Source organism: Spea bombifrons, chromosome 5, assembly GCF_027358695.1.
Source record: "Spea bombifrons isolate aSpeBom1 chromosome 5, aSpeBom1.2.pri, whole genome shotgun sequence".
In the NCBI taxonomy this organism is placed as follows: domain Eukaryota; kingdom Metazoa; phylum Chordata; class Amphibia; order Anura; family Pelobatidae; genus Spea; species Spea bombifrons.
In genome coordinates, this window is record NC_071091.1 from 106105269 (window position 1) to 106125456 (window position 20188).

General features: G+C 44.1%; 2 protein-coding genes across 2 annotated transcripts in view; one reads left to right on the forward strand and one right to left on the reverse strand.

The window, feature by feature from the left end:
• The window catches only part of TRAPPC9 (trafficking protein particle complex subunit 9), a 242591-nt gene that overhangs the window by 221114 nt on the left and 1289 nt on the right, over positions 1-20188 (reverse strand). The gene's annotated exons all lie outside the window — the stretch shown is intronic.
• On the forward strand, positions 1668-19518 carry AGO2 (argonaute RISC catalytic component 2). Its single transcript, XM_053466170.1, has 19 exons — positions 1668-1983; positions 11364-11562; positions 11778-11898; positions 12060-12241; positions 12488-12624; positions 12794-12928; positions 13087-13174; positions 13483-13630; positions 13965-14084; positions 14598-14720; positions 16150-16283; positions 16584-16768; positions 17027-17186; positions 17411-17501; positions 17830-18024; positions 18221-18355; positions 18544-18645; positions 18801-19000; positions 19160-19518. The coding sequence occupies exons 1-19, from the start codon at positions 1962-1964 to the stop codon at positions 19266-19268; spliced, it is 2586 nt and encodes an 861-aa protein (XP_053322145.1). The 5' UTR covers positions 1668-1961; the 3' UTR covers positions 19269-19518.

Sequence of the window (20188 nt, forward strand, 5' to 3'; positions counted from 1 at the left end):
ATGCCTTACACCCCTATATGCCACTCTGGCACTTAGGGGGTTAAAAGGCATATTATGGGGCAGAGTGGCATATAGGGAGGTATAAGGCATTTCAGGAGGCAGAGTGGCGTTAAGGGGGCATTTAATAGAGCACTCTGCCTCCTGAAATGCCTTATACCTCCCTATATGCCACTCTGCCCCATAATATGCCTTTTAACCCCCTAAATGCCAGAGTGGCATATAGGGGTATAAGGCATTTCTGGAGGCAGAGTGCTCTATATAATGCCTTTTAACTCCCTTAATGCCACTCTGCCTCCTGGAATGCCTTATACCTCCCTATATGCCACTCTGCCCCATAATATGCATTTTAACCCCCTAAATGCCAGAATGGGATATAGGGGTATAAGGCATTTCTGGAGGCAGAGTGGCACATAGGGGGTCAAAAGGCATACCATGGGGCACAGTGGCATATAGAGGGTTAAAAGGCATATCATGGGCCACAGTGCCATATTGGTGTGGCAAGCCTGGGGGCAGATGTGCGTAACTGGGGGACAGGTTGGAAAATACAAGAAATAAAAACAAAAAAAAATATTTTTCTCAATCATAGCTTTTATTAAAAAAAAATAGTTTACATGAATTAACATTTACTGGTAAAACTTTTTTCCTTTAGGGTCGTCTTATATTCAGGCTTTTTCTTTTTTTCCTAAGTTAATATTCAGATTTTGGGGGGTCGTCTTATAATCAGGGTCGTCTTATAATCGAGCAAATACGGTATAATAATCTACAAAATTAATTTATATTAATAATTCATGTACTATCTACTAATAGATTGCTTTTCCAAGTAGATTATGAGCTGGGAGTTTTTTTCATTGCATGGGAGTCGCTTCACACGCTGATTACCGACTCCGGGATACAACTAAGAAGGCTAAAGACAAGTATCCATAATGTAAGGTTGTTTTTATATTACATTTTTTATTAATATTTGGCTCCCCCCTGATCTTTGCGGATCTCTCCTGCCGCCATCAGAGAATCTGTCTGACCCCCACCAGACCTTAATGTTAATCTTTGAGCCTGGATCATAGGGCTCATTAATATTCTGAATTTTACCAACGTGTCTATACTATGTTGTCTTTTATTTTTTTGTCGCTTGTATCAATGTATCTTTGGAGCGTGATTAATCCTGGCGACGTGTATATCGTTTGTTGTTACAGATAAGTGAATTTGTTTCTGCGCACCCACGCTGGTGTTTTCCCGTTATTTGTAACTCTTCATCTAAGCCACATTTTCATCTATTTACACTTATTTTTATCAGACCATTTCATTTTTTTGTAAATGTTATTACAACAAAATAAAAAAAGTAATTTCAAAGAAATCACCATTCACTGACTTTACACAAAATATTACACAGCACGTCTGCCAAAAAGTACAGAGAAAATGTGCCAATTGTCTTGCAATTCCAATGTTTACACGTTAAGAAATTGGAAAGTTTTGCCCACAAGAAAGATGTCTGCCCTCCGAATAAGGCCCGGATGTTTGCGGCTGTTGACAAAGTAACCAGGGTCATGGAGACCGAACAGGAAGCTCCGCCCACTCGACCCGGCGGCCAAGCTTCCTCCTAAACACACATTGATGACGTCACACCTCTTTCCGCCAACACGCCGACTGATGGCTAAGCGACGAGAGTTCCTATTCGTTACGGCCTACGCTCCTCCCCGTGACGTATCCCGGCCCACCTCCCCTGCTGAGTGAAGCCTGTTCCCCGCCGCTCTGCCTCAGTTTATGTCGGGCCAAAGCAGGGACGTGGAGACAGTACGGAGCGCGTTATTCCCTCCTCCTGCCGCCGTGTTTGCGTTCCTCACGCCATGGAGACCTGAGTGAGAGCCGCGGATAGAGCTGCCGTATCCTCCGCTGCCGGGAGCTTTCATTACCGCGCATTCGGAACTTTACTCCCTTCACCTGAGGTTGCTACTGCGGGAAACAAGATGTATTCCGGAGCAGGTCCGGGTGAGTTTCCCCCGAGGGACTCCGGTAGGCTATACCTTTTTATTTCTAAATTGTTAAGATGGATGGATGGGTGGGTGGCAAAGGGTTAAGAAACCAGCGCTCTCATTTTTCCCGCCCCGGCTTCGTCACGTGGGCGCCTCGAGCTGTTGTGGGTGTTTTTTTTTTGTTAACCCTTCTCAGCCCGCACGCACACCTGTAACGGTCAGCGCGCGAAGCCCCGCGCGAGGAGCTGGTCACGTGGGAGGAAGGCTCGGTAGGGAGCGCTGAGGATGCTGGGAGGAGTATTCAAAACAATCTTTAATGGCAGTTTTGTATGTAAACAATAGAAGTAGGGGGTGGGGGTGTATAAGGGGGGGGGATTCTACAGAATATGTACTGCACACTCAGTTGGTGTGGTCACCCTAGCAACAAGTGTTACCCTGTCTTTAACGTTTTTATTTGTCCATCCGAAGGTTTGTTAACCCAATAACTTTAAAGAAGCTTTTTCAGTTTCTATAGCAACAACCTATCTGTGGCTGCTTTTTGTGTCACATGACAGGTATTCCTGACAATACATGAAAGGGGGAACATCTTACACGATTAAAGAATTACACTTGAAAAGCTTTGGCTATTCAGCAGAATGATGTGTGTAATGCTGAGTTTAGCTGTAGATGTGGAATCGCATCGTTAAGATACCGAACGTTCATTTGCTTTCTCGGGCACCTTAAACTCCAATATACACAGCCGCTCACCGGTTTGGGGTCTTAAATGTGTTTTTGAAAGAGATTTCTCTTCATAGGCGTACAGAGGTCCTTTGTCACTCCCATCACTCCTGTGCCCCAATGGCCCTTTGTCACTCCCATCACTCCTGTGCCCCAATGGCCCTTTGTCACTCCCATCACTCCTGTGGCCGTTGTGTTCACTGATCCAAGTTTAAAAAGTTGATGGTTAGAAAACCCTTTTGCGAAAATGTCCTTGATTTCCATAAAATTAGCTGTGTGACCCTAAACTTGTGAACGGTAGTGTATGTAATGTGTCTTTGTTGTCGTCACACATAGATTTGTTAAGCCAGTGACCGAGGAAATGTCTGCAATGATCTGCGGTATCTCCTCCTCCTTTTGCATGTCTTTATATTGTCCCTGCCAAGGGTAATTTCAGCAGATGTTGCCTGTGTGCCTACCACTGACTAAGCCCCATCGTTGGTACACTTAATTTATTTATATAGCGCCACCATATGTAGTACCACTGTTACTGGGGGCAGGGGGGCAGTGAGAATATGTAACGGTTTGAAGCAATAAAGTTAAGGCATATTGGGGTGGAAAAAGAGGTCCCTGCTCTTCTGAGCTTACAGTCTATTGGTCCTGGTGCGTTTCATCAATAGGCTGCTTTGCCAAAAATACAAAGTTTTTTTTTTTTTTTGTTTTTTTTTAACCTAAAACAACATTTGTAACTTTTGTATCCCCACCCCCTCAACATGACTGTTAACATGTTGTACGCCGATACCCATACACTACAAAAGCTCAATGTGCGTTCTATGGCTTTTCTAAATTGGAATCTAAGTTTGGAATGAGCAAACCCTCAACACACGCTGCCGAGCGCATCACAGACCGGGCGCCGTGGGAATGTGCGGCCTGGGAACTGGTACAGCGCCAAGTATGATGGTGTAAGCGTTTAGACCGCATCGGGGGTCCCCTATGACAGTTTGTCCGCTGACCTTAATCCGATGGGCTGGTCTTCCTCAGTATCGTCCCTTTTGTGAATAAACCCAGTTGTCTGTCCGGCCCCGGGGTAGCGGGGCATGCAGTTTACGTGTGTTTGCCGTGTCTGGTGCGTCGCGGATGGCATGTTGCGTGATGGTTGCTGGTATCATCTCCGCGGAGCATTAGATGAAAGTCAGCGAAAGCGCGTTTTGTTTCCGTGTGGGTTTGAACGTGATGTGACCGCGCGGCTCTATACGGGTGGTGGAGGTTAATGTAACGGCTTTCCTGTGGGATATAAATGCATAAACACACAAAATGCACTTTTTTGTATATTTTAATCTCTAAATGAAAAATATTTTTGCCTGAGGCTAAAATAAAAAGCTGGAACGTGCAGGAATTAGAAGACCTCTTTAATCGCTTAATTTATTACATTAGTTGGTGGAAATTGGGCCTGGTTTACCGAAGAATGAAGAGCAGACGCACCTAATCGTGGCTTTTTAATTTTATGTTTAGTAAAAGGAAAAAGTAACTTTTATACGCTTAAAAGCCCGTTATTATTTTCATGCTATTATCTGTTTTTTTCCCCACCACCATCGGTGCCATCTACGTTTTCTCACACACTGCACGGGGCTCCTAAATATCATCTTTACGGTCATCTGCAATGAAGCCAATTTCACGTTCACGCCTAACGCATAAATAACGTTTCTGCTGGATTTATTTCTGAACTCGGTACCGGAGGATAAAAGTACCGGTTCAGTTGGGTGCGTGCCGTGGTACGGTGGAATATCCGTACTTTCCATATTTTTTTTATTCCTGCTGTAGCTGTAATATGTGGCACACAAAGGCTGTTGCCGTAGAAACTGAAAAGGCTTCTTAAAGGGACCCTCTGGTGTCCAGTAAGTCTTCTTAACAATGGATACATAACTGCAACTACATTGTGTTCTGTATGGAGAAGCTGCAGCTCCCTGCCCCTCCGTGTACCAAATATGGCCGCTTCAAGCAACCAATCAGTGTTGGGTAGCCGTTGAAGTCGATGGGAGCACTTGCCGCGTATGGCGGTCTCATTAGATCCCCACCCATAGTATTCTGAATGGAGAAGCTGCAGCTCCCTGCCCCTCCGTGTACCAAATATAGCGGCTTCAAGCAACCAATCAGTGTTGGGTAGCTGGGGTGTAAGGAAAGGGACGTATCGCATATGGTATCTTCTGAACAACCCCCCTGATGCATTTGCAAGGGGCATCCTAAAGTATAAGGGATCTCTGTTATCATAAGCATTAACGTGCGTATGATGACTGCTTTTAGGGAGCAGAATTCTTTATTTACATTGCATTTAATGGCCGGAAAAAACACTTCTTCATCCCCCAAATGGATAACTGGAGCGGGATTCTGCGGACCCCCGTATGCATTTGTGCCCCCCGCTGGAAATTGGATATTTTCCGTGCAGCAGGTGTGTTTGGCTCATAACATCTCCTTGAATGTGATATCCCTGCCTCCAATCAGTGCTGGCTTGGTGAACGCTATGGGTGGGGATCTAATGAGACCCCCATACGCGGCAAGTGCTCCCATCGACTTCAACGGCCGTGCATTCCTGCCACGGATTGGCTGCTTCAACCGAGGGAGGCTGCAGCTTCTATCTCGGTTAAGTGCTCGCTCTTATTCTTTTTCAAACGCGTAGTAAACATACTCGGAAAGTCAGTCTTCCACGCTGGGGCTTTTCTGGGCCATTAAGCTGTCTCTTTAAAGATAAACAAATGCATTTGATCGTCTTTGTAGACCGCGGCAGGACTGATATTGTGCTCATTTACACGTAGGCCAGCAACGCCTCTTACCCTCCGCAGGTGGGTTCATCAGCCCCCCCATTCATATGTTAAATTACCTTTAACATAGAATAAAAGTCCCCATTAAACACAACGTTTAGGCAGAGCCCTTTGCCAAACAGTTCCAATTCATCATGATTCTGTAGCCACACCGCGGCTTGTAGAGCCAAAGTTTAACTCTGTGACCCACAGGAGCTGACAGGCAGGTGCTGTATTTAGTCTGTGTGCATGTAATAAAACTGTCGATATTATATTAGGTATTTTTTTCCTTTCTTTTTTACTCAGTCGAGTGAATGGGTTAACCAGCTGTTCCAATGCAAAGTAGTTCGCCCGGAATGACCTCTTTCTTTCGCTAATCCTCGCTCCTTGTATCGTCTTTGTAGGTTTGTTCTTTTTCCCCTCCATGGTTGCATGCAGTCGCAGCGCTCGGTGCCGCAGCAGATGCTTTGTTTGTCCCATTTGTGACGCCGTCGCTCGGTGTATTTCATGACATAGCGATTAGGGTTATCTGAGGACAACTCCGTGTATGGCTTTCCATTCTCACTGCGTTCTGCATAATGCGGCCATCGCTTCAACAACCTAGCCTAGAGTACGATAAAAGCATTCCGTTTCTTTATAGAAACGCAGATCGGCCCCATTCGGCCCCCGTCTCGTCTGCCCTTTTCTCCTGCTTTAAAGACTCAAACCTTAATCAGTCGTTGGTCTCGTCTTGGATTCAGGAGCCGTATGTCTATCCCATGCGTGTTCCCCTCACTGTATTACCCTCCACCACCTCTGCTGGGAAGCTGTTCCAGTTAACTGCCACTCTCTTCCTCTTTTACATATTTTATCTCTTAGCTATGGGTTACTGTCCAGGTGGCATACGGCATGAAAGCATTGCCACTTCTATCTCTATCCACTACGCTCCCATGTGTAAATATGTACTATGTCAGCTTAATGGGTCAGTAGCCACACCGTCTAAAGGTCTATCGTTTAACTGTGACCACAAAAATGTGTGTAATATAGTCAGATTTATGTAACGCGCTCCCAGCTGTTAAATGGATGTTGTGGGAACAACTCTGGCGTGTTCTATTTTCATAACGTTGCGTGATAAGATGTGCTGACTCTGCAGATTCAGATGGTGGTCGGTCTGATGAGTATAAGAATGCACGTTAAACTACTAAAGTACAATAATATGCATTCTTTACCTGTAATAAATACATTATATATATATATATATATATATATATATATATCATTACATTCTGACTCCCTTTGTTTTTGCATGCAAAACATCTCATTTCCAAGTGACACTGGTACTATTATATGCATTAAAGTGCAAATGATGACTGCAGTGTTCCTATAGAATGCTCCCTGGGTTGTCCTCTGACAACATTTTTAGGCTGTTTGTGGCTGAATGAAAATAACATGAGTTAAGTTGAAGCACGGCTTCAGGGCCCTCTAGCATGTGGGGGCAGAACTTGATTTTTTCAAAACCGTTTGTATGAGTTCTTGCTCGGTTATTTGACCCCCAATCTACTGAACCCCCCAACTCCTTATACTGCCTGTGGGAAACAATAGAATGGCTCGGTCTTAGTCACCTGGTGGGACACTCTGACTAATGAAAGTCCTAATATAGAAGTTGTTTCGCATTGACTTGCTTGTCCGGGGCCCGATGGTATATTGCTGCTAAGAGAGGGATTTCATGAGTTTTTATCTTTGATGATTCATTGAAGGCGACGATCAGGATTTCCTGTGCGTAAAGGAGTGTATTTAACAATTTAGAGAGGGAATTGTGGTCTGTGTTCCCACGCGCTGGGCTTAATATAATCCTATAAATAAAAGTAACTATCTGTGTATTCAGATTCATAGGAATTGTAATGTTAACAAACTTAGCTAATTTTGTTAATTCGTACGAATGTCTGAAAACGACGGGGGGGTCAACAATACAAACAAAGCAGAGAATGTGAAGTGGTCGGCAGAACTAACGGGGGGGGGGGGGATTTTGTGAATAGGAAAAAGCCCTCCGAATTTCGTCTGAACCGAAAAGCAAGGGAAAGAAATTGCTTGTGCAAATTAACCAAAAACTATTTTGTTTTTGGTCTCTGTGGCCTTATTACTGCTACACTCCTGTGTTCCAAAGGCCCTATCACTCCCATCACTCCTGTGTTCCAATGGCCCGCTATCGCTCCCATCACTCCTGTGTTCCAAAGGCCCGCTATCGCTCCCATCACTCCTGTGTTCCAATGGCCCGCTATCGCTCCCATCACTCCTGTGTTCCAATGGCCCGCTATCGCTCCCATCACTCCTGTGTTCCAATGGCCTTTTATCACTCCCATCACTCCTGTGTTCCAATGGCCCGCTATCGCTCCCATCACTCCTGTGTTCCAATGGCCCGCTATCGCTCCCATCACTCCTGTGTTCCAAAGGCCCTCTATCACTCCCATCGCTCCTGTGTTCCAAAGGCCCGCTATCGCTCCCATCACTCCTGTGTTCCAATGGCCCTTTATCACTCCCATCACTCCTGTGTCCCAATGACAAGTTGTGTTCGCTGATTTAAGGTTAAAAGGATAATTGATGGTTAGAAAACCCTTTTGCAAATGTTGTTACAGCCAGAAATGTCGTGGTATCCGTGAAAGCACCCCCCCCTCTTGTTTTCCTTGCTTGTGTTGATTTGGATCACACGTCTGGCCGCTTGCCGTTACTGTAGCCGCAGACCAGTTACATTATGTTATTAATAAAGGCCCTCACGGACACTCACTTGTCTTTATCTTGTCATGTACAGAGCTGAATTTATGTCGGCTTCCTATTGAAGCCGTGTTGACGGATCGTAGCAGGTGCCGTGTTGCTCCGGCGCGGTTACCCGATACGTGCTGGACTAAGTTATCCTCTATGGAAAGCTGGGTGGCTGCAGCCGCTCCTGTATACGGCTCTGTACAGCGTGACCCCCGACTGTAAAGAGAGGGAACGTATGGTGCGCGCCGCCTTCTACACACGCGTCTCTGGTTCTGTATCGGCAAACGGACGCCCTTTACGTAATGGCGAAAACAACATGGCGCGCGCGGCTCGTCCAGTCTGCTCCGTGCCTGAGCCGATCCCTCGTTTAAAGAGCGTTAGTCTCGGCCGCACTCTTAAGGTTTGGGCGCGGAGCGTTACTGAATCCTCCGACGCTGTAAATCTCGCCTATCGTGACGGCAGAGCCGCTGGAAAATATACTTTCTTCTGCGCTGTTACAGCAGAGTGGTACCTCTTCTACATTTTTTATTCTGCAGAATATCGCATACGCGTGTGAGGTGACCCGGCCCCCCGGCAGGAGATGTAGCCCCCCCAGCGTGGTATATTTACCGGCTGCCCTTGGGGTTATGGTGCGTTTCAGGGACGTCTTTTCACAAGGCTGTCAGACCTTGGAGACGCTTGTTGTGTTTTTCCAATGTCGTGTCACAGGGCCTAGAGAAATGTCTACTAAGACATGCGCAGGAAGCGCCCCTGAGCCTCACCCGCTGTCCCCGTAACACAGCGCAGGCAGAAAAACAAACTCATCGACTCGCCTGGGAACTGGGTTAAGTGAGAAAAGAAACGAGCGCCCTGGGAGTTGGTATTCAGCTGCGGATAAAGGGTACGAGGCACTTGCTGTAACTCGCGGCTGGTAAACCGGCATCGTCTCATAGCACCAAAGCAAATATAAACGAGCCGGCTCTCCTCTTCTGGAGGATACGGGTGCAGGTTTTGTCTGATTATTCCTCCCCGTTAAATGATCTTGCTGCTGGGGAGGTCAGGCAGCCTTGGTAAGGGTGGTAGAAGGAACTTCAGTACAGGAAACTGGGCCGCTGATAACGGCACGGAGACCTCGCTCGTTGTCCCCGCCTGACACTGAGCTGCGTTGTTCGCTTTATACCCTGTAGGCTCTTGTTCTGCGTAAGCTGCCCAGCGGTATTTCAGTGTGTGTGCGAGGAGACGGCGTCTGTTTGCACCATCTGCCCTGCATACAACTTATACGTTTCCAACGTATGATGAGTGCTTATTTGAATGATAAATGGAACAGCCTCCCAGCAGAAGTGGTAGAGGGTAATACAGTGAGGGTATTAAACATGCCTGGGATAGACATACGGCTCCTGAATCTAAGACGAGACCAACGACTGATTAAGGTTTGAAAAGCCCTTTAAAATGCCACTTGTTTATTTCCCAGCTCGTCGTCCTCTTTTCTTGGCGTCTGACATGCGGCCGTCCTGTGACCGCCTCAAATATCTCCTCTTCAGAAGTCGTGGCTGTACGCGCTGCCAGCTACCTACACCGTACCGAGAGATAAGAACAACCCCCTTGCTCAGTTTCCTCATCATCCTAAAACCTTTATGGGTGGGATGTTATTCCACCCCGGCGCTCTATTCATCAGTAGTCTGCATGCACACGTCTTATTAGCAAAGTTGTAATAATGACAGTAGACCTAGCTAAGGCATAGAACATGTAGGTAAGTGGAATAGTCTCCCAGCAGAGGAGGTAGAGGGTGATACAGTGAGGGGATTTAAACATGCATGGGATAGATGACCGGCGGCTGATTAAGGTTTGAGTAATGTATGGATCGTGTATATGTATGGAATAAATGAACTTCCTCCAAGATTGGTGCTGAATAGTTTGAAACCTGCCCGGCCTCTGTGTCCCAGAGAGAGATTCCATACAAAGTTTGTTTATAAACTCCGATTGGCTAATCGGCGAGGTCATATGATCGGTGCCCCCCCCCTGTGTTGAGTGGCACGAGATTTAATACCTGATATCCCCGTTCAGTCTGGATGGAGTTAACTGTCATTAAAAACCACCATGGATCCAGAGGGGTTAAACGAGCCGGGCTTCGTCCTCTCGGCCCGGTTTTCCGTGAGACTCTATGAGCATTAACTGCTTCCGAGGTCAGGATTTCCCACTAGTGATTGGCCTGGTGTTCCGGGGGGCGTGGCTAGCATTATCCCGCCCATTTTGTCCAGTAAAGGTTGTTTTTGTTTTCTTTTTTTTTCTTTTCTCTCCAATAAATAAAATTAGTAATAACGTCACCAGTGGTTTCTATCCAGTGTCACCAGCAGTAGATGTCTAGATGAGGCTGTCTCTTGTAGTAGCTGCGCATGCTGTTTCAGAGCAAGAGTTATGATTGCAGCAATAGTTGGATAATTTGGGCATACACATGGCTACGACGAAACCCAATTTGGTACCAAGTAGAGCTGTGCACTCTCTACCTTATGTTTCGTTTTGTCAGAACTTCTGAAGGTAGGGACTGTATATAAAGAGCATAATAAGTAGTAAATGATTAACAAAGTAAAGGCGCCATTACCAGAGCTGATGGACCGCACTTCTATATTCTATATTTCCCTTCCTACTGACCTATCTGAGCATCGATACAAGAATGGCTTTTTTTTAATTTTTATTATTATTATTTTTGTCTTGTTTTTTTTGTATGGGCTATTATGTATATTAAATGTAATGTGCGCGCTGGGATAACGATCGTTGTAAGACGTACTGAATTTTTTGCCGGCGTTTTAGGTAGAAGAAATAGCTGTCTGTCTCTGAAGAAATGTATATCAGAGCCAAAGTTTTTATCTGTCGTTAAATGAGATAATGTCGATGGCCCCTGGGCGTGGACGGCTAGGCGTGTGGCTTTCTGAGCGCTGTTCTCCGCTGATAAGGCTTTTCCTCGCTGTCTGTAGACTTTTTGCATCGTACGTACAGATTTTGGACGTGTTGGTTAAGCCGTAGCCTTCGTTCCTCTCGATCCCCGCTTGCTAGAATATTTTTTAAGTTCTTCTGCAGGATGGTCAGAATTCTGGCTCGTACACATGGCATATAATGGGATTTACCGGCTGACATGTTGCTAATGTGTTGTCTGTCACATTGATATTAACTTTAGTGTTTCTTTGTCTTCTAGTGCTCGCACCCCCGCCCCCGGCGTCACCGCTCCCGATGCCGGCGTTCACGTTCAAGCCTCCGTCGCGGCCAGACTTTGGCACCTCGGGCAGGACCATCAAATTGCAGGCAAACTTTTTTGAAATGGACATTCCCAAAATTGAAATCTACCATTACGAAATTGATATAAAACCAGAAAAATGCCCCAGGAGGGTGAACAGGTAAGAGAGCAACTCGCTACCTGTAGAGTGCATGCCTGCGAGCCGAGCCCTCGTTACCTGATGTATTGTTTCGTCTTAATCTGTCCGTTCTAATGTATTATATTATACGCATTGTTTGTATAAATGATTTCTGTTCCTTGCTCTCTGCCCGCAAGAATATTTGGGTCCCTGCTCCTTGAATGCAGTGCAAATCTTTCTGTTTTGGTTCCTCGCAGGGAGATAGTTGAGCATATGGTGCTGCACTTTAAGGCTCAGATCTTTGGTGACCGGAAACCAGTGTTTGATGGACGGAAGAACTTGTACACGGCAATGCCGCTTCCCATCGCGAGAGATAAAGTAAGTCTTGACGTGGGTCTCGTTCACCGTCCGTGAAGGCTCTCTCCACTAGTGGCGTTTCCCAAGCCCCCTTCTGTATATACTTGGTTTTCTGTGCTATATGCGCAGATAGAATATATGCAGATAGAATCATCTTGCTTTGTTCTTGCACATTACTGCAGGTGGAGTTGGAAGTCACCCTGCCCGGTGAGGGCAAAGATCGCATTTTCAAAGTGGCCATCAAATGGATGGCCTGCGTGAGCCTGCAAGCGTTACACGATGCGCTGTCCGGCCGTCTCCCCAGCGTGCCATTTGAGACTATCCAGGCCTTGGATGTTGTCATGAGACATTTGCCCTCTATGAGGTACATCTCCCAAAAAATGTTTTGACTCTTAAAAATGGCCATAACTTAGATCCAGAAGATTTTTTTAACCCCTTAAGGACAATGGGCGGTCCCTAAACCCATTGAAAACAACGCATTTTGAGCCCGTACATATACAGGCTTTGTCATTAAGGGGTTAAGATTCTTCTGTTTTAGGGTTCTATCTGTCATTTGGATTTCCTTCTATATCGGGATAGAATGTAGAGCGTTTGTTCTGTTCTGCCCTAGGTACACACCAGTAGGAAGATCCTTCTTCACTGCATCTGAAGGCTGCGCGAATCCTCTCGGCGGAGGAAGGGAAGTCTGGTTCGGCTTCCATCAATCAGTTCGACCTTCACTGTGGAAAATGATGCTTAACATAGACGGTAAGCGTCTGGCATTGAGGTAGTTGGGTAAAAAAAAAAAATGGCTTTGCTGCCGATATAGGAAGGGCAGCGGTGGCGAGGTTTGCAAACTTCTTGTTTCACCCGACTCCGCTGACTCCTAAACCTCTCGTTTGGCTGATAACTGTAACTCTGTTCTTTCTTCTTGCAGTATCTGCCACGGCGTTTTATAAAGCACAGCCGGTAATAGAGTTTATGTGCGAAGTTCTTGATTTTAAAAGCATCGAGGAGCAACAGAAGCCTCTGACAGATTCTCAGAGGGTTAAATTTACCAAAGAAATAAAGGGTACGTTGAGTGAACGGCTGGGGGAGTGAAACCCGTGTGTTCTGAATGGTTATGGGGTGTAATGCTGGTGCTCAGCTCATCACTGTGTGTGGGTTTTTGTTTTATTTTATCTTTTTTATTGTTTAGTGCAACGCATGACCTATTTAATTTACATTTAGGGCTAAAAGTGGAAATAACGCACTGTGGACAAATGAAACGCAAATACAGAGTATGCAATGTGACAAGACGACCCGCAAGTCACCAGACGTAATTATCTTCCTGCTTTTTTGTATATATATATTTTTTTAAATCTTATCTTGCATGTTGGATCACAAGGTTAGCACCCAGGGGAGGAATAAGAAGGTCAGCGGCTTTATCTTTGAATAGTCTCTTATTCTGTTTTATTCGTCTTGTGTTGTTGTCGGTGCTCACTTTCCTTGCTTATATTGTGCACTAAATCCAATCCACTTTAACAAAAAAGGGAAAGATACCAGCCCTTTATATTAAAAAATAAAATAAATACTTTGGTGGTAAATAAGCTTCGTTTTGTTAATGCTGTCCCCTTTTTCCTGCAGATTCCCTCTCCAGCAAGAGAGCGGGCAGACGGTGGAGTGCACCGTCGCGCAGTATTTTAAGGACCGACACAAACTAGTGCTTCGCTATCCTCACCTACCATGTTTACAAGTCGGACAGGAACAAAAGCATACGTACCTACCTCTCGAGGCAAGCATCTTCTGGGAATGACTCTAACCTGTATAATTATTAGAGAATGTATGTGTGTGATCCATCACCAGCGTGCGAGATCATGTGGAGATCTCGCATGATCACAGGCATTCCTCAATGAACATTGTTGGGGGTATTAGACATGAGATAATGTGTATGGCGTCAGTCAAGTCCTGTCTTTAATTATCAATCTCTCATATTTGGAAGTCTGTGAATGGTGTTTGTTTCCGTTTAAGCATCATCTATAACTTGGTCGTGGGAAACATTGTATCCACTTCAGAGTATGTATATTGATATATATTATAAGCTATTTCACTAATTTGTTGTTGTCTAGGTATGTAACATAGTGGCAGGACAAAGATGCATAAAAAAATTAACGGACAATCAAACCTCTACTATGATCCGAGCAACAGCCCGCTCCGCGCCCGACCGGCAGGAAGAGATCAGTAAATTAGTAAGTACTATTCAGGACCAAAACAGCACCTCTTAATCTAATACATTTATCTACCCCGTTACATCTGCTTTAAAAACCAGCTGGCTTCAGTTTTACAAGATCGTGGGTGCTAGACCTTCAAAATCTGCAAAAAATGTCTTCCAAACCATATATAGTGGGAAACTGTTAAATTGTTTTAATTGACTGAATATAAACTCACAATCAGGGCACTATTCTCCTTCTGTACCAGTAGTTTTAATGTTAATATTGCTGTCAAATTGTATATTCATTTTCACTGCTCCCCAAATGTTCTGCTTAAAGCTTTTATTTTACTTTTTAAATTATTTATATATATATATATATATGTAATATAATATAATTTTTTATTTTTTTTTGCCCTTGTGAAATGTAATTTTGGAACATCTGACTAGGTGGAAATTTGAATGATTAATAGAAAAAAAAATGCTTTTTTAATTATTTAAATTTCAAAATCCGACATGTTGACCCTCAACTCTTATCTTTTGTCTCCTTCAGATGCGTAGCGCAAGTTTTAACACTGACCCATTTGTAAGAGAGTTTGGAATCTTGGTGAAAGATGATATGACCGATGTTACCGGCAGAGTCCTTCAACCTCCTTCAATCCTTTACGGAGGCAGGGTATGGGAAGAGCCAAATGCTCCCTTGGTAGACATCTCTATAGTTCTTGATCTTTACAATGTGCTGTGTTTGTCTTGGCTGTACTCGCGATATATTGTTCTAAAAACAAGTGTAAACGCTTGCTACACCTAACACGCTTCCAAATGTTTGGTTCTTTTTTAACTAATCCGTGTATAATTTTGTTGCACCGATGTACAGTTTGTGGATTAAATAAAACCGCAGGCAAAACATAGTTACAATACATTATTTTCTGTAAACTTCTCCTGTTGACTGGCAATGCAGGGAAAGGTGTGTGTGTGTGTGTGTGTGTGTGTATATATAATATATATAATATATATATATATATATATATATATATATATATATATATATATAATATAGATTTAATATATATAGATTTAAAATATATAGGTTTAATATATGGAGAGCGAGTAAGGGAAAGCGTGACTGGGAAAATTCAGGTCATGAAGGCTTGGAGGCCATGGAGCTTTCCTAATTCATATTTTAAGTACCTATGTTGCAATTACAAAGCCTAGGATCCATGAAAGGGGTATATGTGCATAAGCCTTAAGTTTGTACCCGTTAAGCCCAGAAATAAACGCCTTCCTTTTGTCACTGCCTGAGCAAGACCTTTAATTCCCACCATCCGGTTTAATGGGGTTTTGCTTTAAATCGTTATCTACACCCAGATTCAATAAGCAGTGAATCTGGTGATATTCAGTAAATACTGCCCTTCGCCAGGGCCGGCCCAAGACATAATGCCGCCTGGGGTGAAGTTTAAAATGTGCCCTCCCCGATTTGGGATCTTTACCTGCGTTTGGAGTAAGGTAGCGTTACTTGTACATGATCCAGGATTCATGACCTGTGATGTACGGTGTTTTTTGCAACAGTTTGTGCAGAGAAGCAGCAGTTTTAAAAACCATTTATAACAGGTTTAGTACAGAAGCCATTAGGTTGTAAAGCGTTTTATGAACAAAACTTTGTTTCCACCAAGGGAACCCATTTCAGTCTTGCATTAAATGTCTGTAAAAGTCAGAAAAACTGAGCTTAATCCGCAGGTCCTCTCTCTTCTGTAGAGAGAAAATCAAGAGCAGCCTGTAGCTTTCTGTTGAAAATGTCTCCTAATTAGCTAAAAGGCAACTCCAAAAAGTGGAATAATTGCATGCTGTTTGGTTTGATTTAAAATGCTTAAACGGAAATAAAATGTTACAGTTGCTCTGCGGTGTTAAAATACCGGAGGGGTTGTAGGTAAAAGGTGCTTCTGGTCCTGACTTAACTTCCTTATAGTGATGAGACATCATTTTAAACATTGCGCCAGAATCACTTTTTAGTACATACCCCCCTAAGTGTCTGTTACTTTGTGTGGCTGTGAAAACTTTGTTCAGATCTCTAGTCATTAACTTTTTCTTTCCTTCTCTTTAATCTTCAGAATAAAGCGATCGCTACCCCTGTGCAGGGTGTCTGGGATATGAGGAATAAACAGTTTCACACAGGCATCGAAATTAAAGTGTGGGCAATCGCGTGCTTTGCCCCCCAGAGACAATGTACGGAGCTTCACCTCAAGTAAGTGGGGTCCCGTTATCTGCTGTGTTGTCACTGGTCCGCTCTTCTGCGGCAGGCGTGAAACGCCCTGCTTGTATTGAGGTGTAGGGATCGTGCGGTATACTTTTGCAGTGCGTCTCAGTGCAGCGAGTTTGCTTTGGCTACAGCGGTGCTCGAAAATCATTCATTGACGCTGTTTGCTGTCCGTGATTCAAAACGCAAATATTTTCCTGTTATGTAAATTCTTAGTGGGGGAAGGGAGGGGGGGTTATTTACTGCCAACCCTTCTTGAATTAATTTGCTTACTTTGCATGTTTTTAGGACCTTCACGGAGCAGCTGAGGAAAATATCACGGGATGCTGGAATGCCGATACAGGGGCAGCCCTGCTTCTGCAAGTATGCCCAAGGAGCCGATAGCGTGGAGCCCATGTTTAGGCACTTAAAGAACACCTACACGGGGCTGCAGCTAATCGTCGTGATCCTTCCCGGGAAGACGCCTGTCTATGGTAATTATAAATGTTTTTACTTATTTTAACGTTCATCGTTAGTTTTAGTTATATTTATATTATATATTATATTTATATTTAGTTATATTATAGTTAGTTTTTTTTAAGTCATATGTTTCCATTTAAATTTGGGAAGTTTGGGGTTCTGTCTTCCATAATGTTAATCTGTGTTGAATATATTTTTCTTAAACCCTTTAAGACTGTAGGTTATCGCGTCTCGTGACCTGCGTTGTTACAATGTTTCATCTCTGTTCGCAGCCGAGGTAAAACGCGTTGGCGACACGGTTCTGGGCATGGCCACACAGTGCGTGCAGATGAAAAACGTGCAGAGAACCACACCACAAACCTTGTCTAACCTGTGCTTAAAGATCAACGTCAAGTTGGGAGGAGTAAATAATATCCTACTGCCGCAAGGAAGGTGAGAGACATCTATAGGTTTGATTTTCCTATCGTGTGCGCAATCTCTTATTGAATTGTAATTTGGGTTTAGGGAATGAGTTATGTGAGAGAAATTCTCACCAACACGGAGATTATATTACAAGCATCAGTGCTGAGTGTAATTCCTGTGCGCTGCCGCTTTAGCAAAGGTTTGTTGAGCTGTTCGTTTTTATTTAAATACGCCATGGCTCTTTCCTCTTTCAGGCCTATGGTGTTCCAGCAGCCGGTAATTTTCCTTGGAGCAGATGTCACCCACCCGCCTGCCGGGGATGGCAAAAAACCATCAATTGCTGCGGTGAGAATCCTTTAAATGCGTCAATTCTCAGAAATATCCAGCAAATAATAGAAATGGTGAATGATCCTAAAATCTATCGTCTTGTGTTCATTTGATGAACCAAGTCAAAATCGTCATGATTCATTGCCTGGCGACCTCTCGATAAGAGTACCTACATGTGAAACCTGAATATATATCTACCCTCAGTTTATTCTTTCACATGGGTTATAGACAGAGGTACCTTGGTGCAGTTAGTGAAGCATGGCTTTTAGGTCTGGTCCTTTTGTAGCACATGTTGTTGGATGACATCTGTAATGGTTTGTGACCCTTGTGTTTGGCAAACCGGCAGGTTGTTGGTAGTATGGATGCTCACCCGAACAGATACTGCGCCACTGTGAGGGTGCAACAGCACCGGCAAGAGATCATCCAAGATCTGTCCGCCATGGTCCGCGAACTCCTTATCCAGTTCTACAAGTCCACGCGCTTTAAACCGACAAGGATCATCTTCTACCGCGATGGCGTTTCCGAGGGGCAGTTCCAGCAGGTATGGCTCCCATTCCGCTCTAAATACAGTCTGATGAAAGGAACATCGAGTTCCGTGTTTACTGGATGTGAGGTAGTCTGTGGGCTTTACCGCGCAGCTTTACAGAACTACCTGAGCAGCTGTCTGTGTCGCTTTTTACCTGATTTTTAGGTTATGTAAATAAGACATGCCCCTCTCCCCCCTTTTCTCGCTATAGGTATTGCATCATGAATTGCTGGCGATTAGAGAAGCATGCATTAAACTGGAGAAGGATTATCAGCCAGGCATCACTTTCATTGTTGTGCAGAAAAGGCATCACACTCGACTTTTCTGTACGGATAGAAATGAACGGGTAAGAAAACCCTGAGATTCTCTCTGGCCAAGGACACTATAATCCTTTAGTGAATGATCACCTTTTAAAGCCTGCTATTCTCTATATAATATAATATATATATCTCTAGCACGTACATGTATTCCTTGCGTATGGTAATATTCTGTTGTTCGTTCTAGTCCATCAATTACTTTTTGTGCTCTTCACAGGTTGGGAAAAGTGGAAATATCCCGGCCGGAACCACGGTAGACACAAAAATCACCCACCCCTCCGAGTTTGATTTCTACCTGTGCAGTCACGCTGGGATTCAGGTGGGTTTTCTTTGTCCGTGTATGGCAGATACCGCTTGCCTGCTAGCCTACGGGAGCCGCGAGCTTTGTGTCTGGGTACCGCAGGCATGTGTATATTGGACGCCTCCATAATCTGTTGATGTTAAAGGTTTCGCTGATCTTTCTGGCCTTTACAGGGAACAAGCCGGCCCTCGCACTATCACGTGCTCTGGGATGACAACCGATTTTCCGCCGACGAGCTGCAGATCCTCACGTACCAGCTCTGCCACACTTACGTACGATGCACTCGTTCTGTGTCTATCCCCGCTCCTGCTTACTACGCACATCTAGTGGCCTTCAGAGCACGATATCACTTAGTGGATAAAGAGCATGACAGGTAGGTCTCCCCAGGTGCTGCGAAATGCCGCTCTGTTTAAAGGTTCGCTGCCATGCCATGTTATATACCTTTTTATATAGGTTAGTTCGCCATGTTCCCTGACTGCGTTCTCAGTGTTATCAGACCTTTGTTTTATTCTGGCTTTGTTCTTTTTTGCAGTGCTGAAGGGAGTCACACATCTGGCCAAAGTAATGGCAGAGATCACCAAGCACTTGCTAAGGCAGTCCAAGTTCACCAGGACACGCTCCGTACCATGTACTTTGCTTAACTTGCACAGGCATCCATTTGTCTGAGAGGCACTACCGAAGGAGGATTCACGCCAGACCAGCTGCACTTAGGTGTAATCCAACGACAAGTGCAATCATGCGTAACCTGATCATTTACCATGTTTAACCAGCCTTCCGTCCACACCGTTTGTTACTGAACTGCAGACTTCTAAGTGATAACGCAATCTGGGGTTTGCTAAAGAAAACAAAAAAAAAAGCGTTTACAGAACTGGGTGAAAAAAAACAAAAAAAAAAAAAGATTCTTGTTCCCATTTTTAACCAACAAAAATGTAAGATTTAAATCTCAGGGTTTGGAGAATGCTATGGGTAGTTTTTTTTTCCCAGATATAATGTGATGGCCTATCGACTGGTTATTTTTTTTTAGTTAAGGAATTTAAAAATACAAACGAGTGGCATTATCTTAAAAATTTCAAGCCTTAAGTATTTTAATAGGGGGTTAGCAAGATATTGCCACACAGCGATTCGAATTTCTCGGTTTTATGGTTCATCCCTTTTTTTGTTTGAATTTTTCCAGCGTAATAGAAATCTCAGATCGTCGGATACATTAACATATTTCAGCTACTATTTTTTAATTGATGGGGAAAGATCACAGGCTCCGAATTCTACAAACGTAACCAATTGCACATTTTTTGTGTGTGCCATTTAAACCCTCTCGTTACAGAAATGAATTTTTATTTTTTTTTATTTTTTTTATTCCTGCAGTCGTCCTGCTGGCGTTTGATTTATCAGTACGGGTCCGTGGCAATCCATCTAGTACAATCATGTTAAGCTAATGTACAGAAATCTATTTAGCAGTATTAATGTGAGATTATGTGCTATTTATTTTATTTACCCAGAGCGTTGCGTTACTATTAACTTTGTACAGGGGCTAAAAAGGAAGAAAAAAAAACTGTCTTATTTA

Excerpts from the sequence above, each read along its gene's own strand:
- AGO2 (XM_053466170.1), top strand. The coding sequence starts at position 1,962 with ATGTATTCCGGAGCAGGTCCGG. Across the intron at positions 12,625-12,793 it reads AATGATGCTTAACATAGACG|TATCTGCCACGGCGTTTTAT; the intron begins GTAAGCGTCTGG and ends TTCTTCTTGCAG. Across the intron at positions 19,001-19,159 it reads GTGGATAAAGAGCATGACAG|TGCTGAAGGGAGTCACACAT; the intron begins GTAGGTCTCCCC and ends TCTTTTTTGCAG.